The sequence below is a fragment of the Cololabis saira genome, chromosome 14 (assembly GCF_033807715.1).
Source record: "Cololabis saira isolate AMF1-May2022 chromosome 14, fColSai1.1, whole genome shotgun sequence".
NCBI lineage: Eukaryota > Metazoa > Chordata > Actinopteri > Beloniformes > Belonidae > Cololabis > Cololabis saira.
Genome location: NC_084600.1, coordinates 45,565,671 through 45,572,323, shown reverse-complemented (window position 1 = coordinate 45,572,323; position 6,653 = coordinate 45,565,671). Strand labels below are relative to the sequence as shown.

Here is a 6,653-nt window from a genome sequence, read left to right as displayed (position 1 = left end):
AGCTTTGTTTGGTTTATTTCACACACACACACACACACACACACATACACACATATAGTCATTTAGTCACATGCACACACACACACACACACACACACACACACACACACACACACACACACACACGCATGATCATATACATACACACACACACACATAGACATACACACTGGCTTGTTCACCTGCATGCTGGCTCTCTAGTTTTTGGGTTTAGGTAGCGGTAGCGATAGCTTAGCTCAGACTGCGATCAGATCTCAAGATTTAGGTCGATTGCTGTTCGTGTTTTGGTTGGCTCCGTGCCGGTTTCGTGCTTTGTTTGTGGTTTTTTTGTTGCAGATTTCCAGTGCTTGACGTGTGTCTCCGTGTGTTCCTGCTTCCTGGATTGGCAGCGGATGTCGTCACCCCCCCCCCCCCACCCCCTCCCCCCCCAAAAAAAAAAAAAAAAAAAAAAAAAAAAAAAAAAAAAAACACTGGGTTTGTATGTGTATATTTATGTATGTGTACGCATATGTGTGCGTATATATATGTATATATTACATATAGTAATAATGCACATATATACACTTTTGGTTTCTACCGTCATGGTATAATTCAATAATATGTGTGCAGACAAGGTAAAAAAAAAAAAAAAAAAAAAAAAGAAAAAAGGTTAAAGATTTTTTTTTTTGGGTTGCTGTGGGAACAGGAAGCGTGTTGTTGTACCATGGTGTTTGTTGTGAGACTGAGAGCAGGAAGTCCTGCTGGTTTTGGTCACATGACCCTCCAGACCCGGCCAGGTCATGTGACCTGGAACCGTTAGGAACCGCTGAGTCGACATCTGCTCCTTTTATTCACTCCTTCCTGCTGCAAATCTGGAGAAAACACTCTCTCTGGAAAACCTTAAAACCTTAAAACCTTAAAACCTTCAAACCTTCAAACCTTCAAACCTTAAAACCTTCAAACCTTCCTCCCAAGATCACTAGTCCTCTATCTGCACCTTCTATGCAAACAAGTGTTTATATATGTTGTAGTGCTGGCCAACGATGAAAATTTTTAATCTTAATGAATCCATGATTTCTGTAATTAACTATGTGATTAATCTCACAATCGTTTTTCTCTAAAATTTCAAGGAAAAAGTGAAAGAAAAGTGTATGCTGAGATGTAGGTAAAAAAGGGAAAATATTTAGTAGCATCCGCAGGCTTTTATTTAAAGGAGCTTGAGGCCGGATTGTGGCAAGATTTATGAAAAAAATCCGTATACATTTTAAGTTTTCTAGTAATAATGTCAGATGAAGCGTTCCAAACCCAAAAGAATGTTTCCTCTAGGGTATCTCTCCTTTGCCTTGAACAGGCTGTGTGCTGCAAAATGTGCTGCAATTCGGTCCAGAGTTTCCCGCGCTGTCCTGTGGATGTGACGTCACATGACGCTGCATGCACGTTCTCCCCGTTCTCCCGTGCCGGCTTCACTGTTGGCTGCAGTACCCCCAACGGCCGTCGTGGTGAAGGGTGGCGCTAATGAGTCTCATTTCTTAGAAGGAGCCTCAAGCTCCTTTAACTAAAGATTTGTAGCCTCTACAGGGGCAAAATGTAACATTGTGTCTGTTCAAAACACACAGAAGGTCCCCGTGCCCCCCCCAGGGGGCAAGAGCATTCTGGATGTTTTAGACAGAACTTAGAGGTAGAACATAAGCAATAACAAGCAATATCAAGTCAACAACAGTAGGCAATACAGCAGGAAAAAGAAATACCAGCTGGTCAGACCTAAGGTCTGTGCTGGGATCAACGCCCGTGTGTTTTGCTTGATACCTGAGGCTCCAAGAACTTCTATAGTAGCTGAATACTTTACTCCAGTGGACACAGATCACTTGGGATTTGTCCACTGTGCCATCTGGGAGAGTTTTAAAAGTAAAATGTCCATTTGCTAAGCTGTTTTGCTCCACGTTTGTTGCTCTTGCAGATCGTGTAGCAGCGGTTGTGGGTTAGGGTTAGGGTTACACGGTGACTCGTGTCTTAACAACAGGCTTTGTGATTGCTTGCTGATTGACAGACGAGTAAACAAATCACAAACCAGTTTCTCCTCAACACTCCGCCTCCCAGACATTGTGACGGTTGTGATTGGTTTGTTGTTTCGGAGCCAGAAGTGCTGGAGTTTTTTCGGCGATGATGGTTTTTGGAGACTTTGAGCTTCGTTTTCGTGTAAACGAACAGACAAAACGCAGGAAAACACCAACGTTTCTGCTACGTGGAAACGGGGCCTGAGTCTCCAAGGGGGCACGTGGTTTTAGTCCTGTTGTAGTTGCTGCTGCTTCTGCAGTTTGTGATGGTTTTCATGGGGGTTTCCTTCCCCTCCGTCTAACCCTCCGTTTCCCTCCAGCACGTCTCCCTGAGAGCTAGCCGCTCATATAAGTGTGTGATGGCTAATTGCAAATTTCCCCTCTGTTGCAAATTTCCCCTCTGTGGGACTATTAAAGGTTTATCTTATCTTATCTTAACCCTAACCCTAACCCTCGTTTCCCTCCAGCACGTCTCCCTGGGCTCCAGCCGCTCGGACAAGTCCACCAGCCAGTCCAGCCGCTCGCTGGGCGCTCGCTGCAGGAACTCCATCGCCTCCTGCTCCGACGAGACGCCGCACATCGGAAACTACCGCCTCCTCAAGACCATCGGCAAGGGGAACTTCGCCAAGGTCAAGCTGGCGCGGCACATCCTGACGGGAAAAGAGGTGAGAACCCCAATGCTAATGCTAATGCTAACATCCTGACGGGAAGAGAGGTGAGAACCTTAACGCTAATGCTAACCCTAACGCTAGCGCTAAGGGCCGGGAGGTGAGGCTAATGGGCCGGGAGGTGATGCTAACGGGCCGGGAGGTGAGGCTAACGGGTCGGGAGGTGAGGCTAACGGGTCGGGAGGTGAGGCTAACGGGCCGGGAGGTGATGCTAACGGGCCGGGAGGTGAGGCTAACGGGCCGGGAGGTGAGGCTAACGGGCCGGGAGGTGAGGCTAACGGGCCGGGAGGTGAGGCTAACGGGCCGGGAGGTGAGGCTAACGGGCCGGGAGGTGAGGCTAACGGGCCGGGAGGTTCAATTCAATTCAATTCAATTTTATTTATATAGCGTCTAATACAACAGAGTTGTCTTTAGACGCTTTCCAGAGACCCATACCCAGAACATGACCCCCGAGCAGTTATTACATAAACAATGGCAGGTAAAAACTCCCCTAGTGGGAGAAAAACCTTAAGCCAAACAGTGGCAAGGAAAAACTCCCCTTTAGGAGGGAAGAAACCTGGACCAGGACCAGGCTCATAAGGGGGGACCCTCCTGCCGAGGGCCAGACTGGTGGGTCAGGGACGGCAACAGCACAGCAGGCAGGTGGAAGCAGCAACGGGATGACCGGGGGTGGGGACCGCAGGCCAGCACACAGCTCCCGAAGCTCCGGCCCAATCAGCAAGTCCCAGGTTGGGGTGCAGGGTCGGGGAAAGACTTGTGCTCCGTAATGCAAGCTACAAGCCACCCACGAACACCTGCAGGTTCCGGTGTCCGGCAAAGGATGCTGCAACATGGACAAAAGAGAGAAAAGGTGATGCTAACGGGCCGGGAGGTGATGCTAACGGGCCGGGAGGTGATGCTAACGGGATGTTAGGGCGAATGTGATGAGAGTTGATTGATTATCTTCTGCTCAGTCCTCTATAAAATATGGAGAAATGAAATAATGTCAAACGATGTTTGAGTTTAAGCAACAAGATTTGAAGACTCGTTACTAATATTAGTTGCTAATATGAAACATGAATGAAACTTGAAATGACCTTTATTGAATAACTAATCAATCAAATAAGAGCAGTACTAGCTATAAACAAGAGCAGTACACTGTAAAATGTCTTAGAAGCTTTTAATATGTAAAAAACTGAAGCTGGTTCTTTCTGGAGAGATTGAGAGGGATGTGATTAGAGCCGGGGGGTTAGGGTTTGGGGGGTTAAAGGGTTTGGGAGGTTAGGGTTTGGAGGGTTAAAGGGTTTAGGGGTTAGGGTTTGGGGGGTTAAAGGGTTAGGGTTTGGGGGTTAGGGTTTGGACGGTTAAAGGGTTTGGGGGGTTAGGGTTTGGGGGTTAGGGTTTGGGGGGTTAGGGTTTGGGGGGTTAAAGGGTTTAGGGGTTAGGGTTTGGGGGGTTAAAGGGTTAGGGTTTGGGGGTTAGGGTTTGGACGGTTAAAGGGTTTAGGGGTTAGGGTTTGGGGGGTTAGGGTTTGGAGGGTTAGGGTTAGGGGGGTTAGGGTTAGGGGGGTTAGGGTTTGGGGGGTTAGGGTTAGGGGGGTTAGGGTTTGGGGGGTTAGGGTTTGGGGGGTTAAAGGGTTAGGGTTTGGGGGGTTAGGGTTAGGGGGGTTAAATGGTTAGGGTTAGGGGGGTTAGGGTTAGGGGGGTTAGGGTTTGGGGGGTTAGGGTTTGGGGGGTTAAATGGTTAGGGTTAGGGTTTGGGGGGTTAAATGGTTTAGGGGTTAGGGTTTGGGGGGTTAGGGTTTGGGGGGTTAGGGTTTGAGGGGTTAAATGGTTAGGGTTAGGGGGGTTAGGGTTTGGGGGTTATGGTTTGAGGGGTTAAATGGTTAGGGTTAGGGGGGTTAGGGTTTGGGGGGTTAAATGGTTAGGGTTTGGGGGGTTAAATGGTTAGGGTTAGGGTTTGGGGGGTTAAATGGTTAGGGTTAGGGTTTGGGGGGTTAAATGGTTTAGGGGTTAGGGTTTGGGGGGTTAGGGTTTGGGGGGTTAGGGTTTGAGGGGTTAAATGGTTAGGGTTAGGGGGGTTAGGGTTTGGGGGTTATGGTTTGAGGGGTTAAATGGTTAGGGTTAGGGGGGTTAGGGTTTGGGGGGTTAAATGGTTAGGGTTTGGGGGGTTAAATGGTTAGGGTTAGGGTTTGGGGGGTTAAATGGTTAGGGTTAGGGTTTGGGGGGTTAAATGGTTTAGGGGTTAGGGTTTGGGGGGTTAGGGTTTGGGGGGTTAGGGTTTGAGGGGTTAAATGGTTAGGGTTAGGGGGGTTAGGGTTTGGGGGTTATGGTTTGAGGGGTTAAATGGTTAGGGTTTGAGGGGTTATGGTTTGGGGGGTTAAAGGGTTATGGTTAGGAGGGTTAAAGGGTTAGGGATTAAGGGGTTATTGTTTGAGGGTTAGGGGGTTAGGAGTTAGAGTTAGAGTTAGGGAGTTAGGGTTATTGTTTTGGAGGTTATTGTTAGGGGATTAGGGTTAAGGGGGTTAGGGTTTGTGGGTTATTGTTTGGGGTTAAGGGGTTAGGGGGTTAGCGTTATTCTTTAGGGGTTAAGGTATTATTTGGGGGGGGTAAGGGGTTAAGGGGTTAGGGTTATGGGGGTTATTGTTAGGGTTATTGTTTGTGGGTTATTGTTTAGGGGTTAAGGGGTTAGTTTTAGGATTAAGGGGTGAGGAGTAGTTTTGGGCGGTTAAGGGGTTACAGGGTTAAAGGTTTAGGGGTTATTTTAGGGGGTTTAAGGGGTCAGGGGTTAGAGTCAGGTCCACGTCTTCCTGCCAGTGTGGATTAAAACTTCTCCAATGTTCCTGACTGTAGTGTTAGGGTTAGGATTAGGGTGTTAAGGGGGGTTAGGGTTATTGTCTGGAGGTTAAGGGGTTAAGGGGTTATTGTCAGTGTGGATTAAAACTTCTCCAATTTCTCCAGTTTTGGCCTCAGCCTGATTTTGCTTCTTTTAGTGTCTAAGCTCAACATTTTCATTTGAATGATGGATGTTGAGGAGCTTACGGTTCAGGGACGCTAGAAAATAGAGAAAAGAATAGGAACTTAAGACAGGAAATATACAGAGGAATAAATACATAAATCCCCAAAAATGAGAAATTTAAGGAAATGTGGCATAAAGGCAATTATTTCCTAATGAATTTCTTTCCTACTTACACGCAACTTTAGGAACAACTTTGGGAACAACTTTAGGGACAACTTTGGGAACAACTTTGGGAACAACTTTGGGAACAACTTTGGGAACAACTTTAGGAACAACAGACCAGCAGATTCTTCATAAAATCTATCTGTAAAATTATGGATTGCCAAACCATAAAAGGAAAATAAATGAAAATGCTTCTATTTCTGTTTTTTACGCTCGTTGACTTGTTCCTAACCAATAATAATGTGATTTCTCTTCCAGGTTGCAATAAAAATCATTGACAAAACTCAGCTGAACCCGACGAGCCTTCAGAAGGTGAGTTTACGTCTGACGGTTGAGTTTACGTCTGACGGTTGAGTTTACGTCTGACGGTTGAGTTTACGTCTGACGGTTGAGTTTACGTCTCTGACGGTTGAGTTTACGTCTGACGGTTGAGTTTACGTCTGACGGTTGAGTTTACGTCTGACGGTTGAGTTTACGTCTGACGGTTGAGTTTACGTCTGACGGTTGAGTTTACGTCTGACGGTTGAGTTTACGTCTGACGGTTGAGTTTACGTCTCTGACGGTTGAGTTTACGTCTCTGACGGTTGAGTTTACGTCTGACGGTTGAGTTTAAGTCTCTGACGGTTGAGTTTACGTCTCTGACGGTTGAGTTTACGTCTCTGACGGTTGAGTTTACGTCTCTGACGGTTGAGTTTACGTCTGACGGTTGAGTTTACGTCTGACGGTTGAGTTTACGTCTGACGGTTGAGTTTACGTCTGACGGTTGAGTTTATGTCTGACGGTTGAGTTTACG

The 6,653-nt window shown here is 46.9% G+C and overlaps 1 protein-coding gene across 2 annotated transcripts in view; it reads left to right on the top strand.

The window, feature by feature from the left end:
* mark4a (MAP/microtubule affinity-regulating kinase 4a) overlaps positions 1-6,653 on the top strand; it is a 106,835-nt gene that overhangs the window by 12,443 nt on the left and 87,739 nt on the right. For both annotated transcript variants that reach the window (XM_061740663.1, XM_061740665.1), the window contains exons 2-3: positions 2,501-2,698; positions 6,119-6,172. In XM_061740663.1, coding sequence (XP_061596647.1) covers positions 2,501-2,698; positions 6,119-6,172 — 252 coding nt within the window. The remainder of the gene's footprint in view (positions 1-2,500; positions 2,699-6,118; positions 6,173-6,653) is intronic.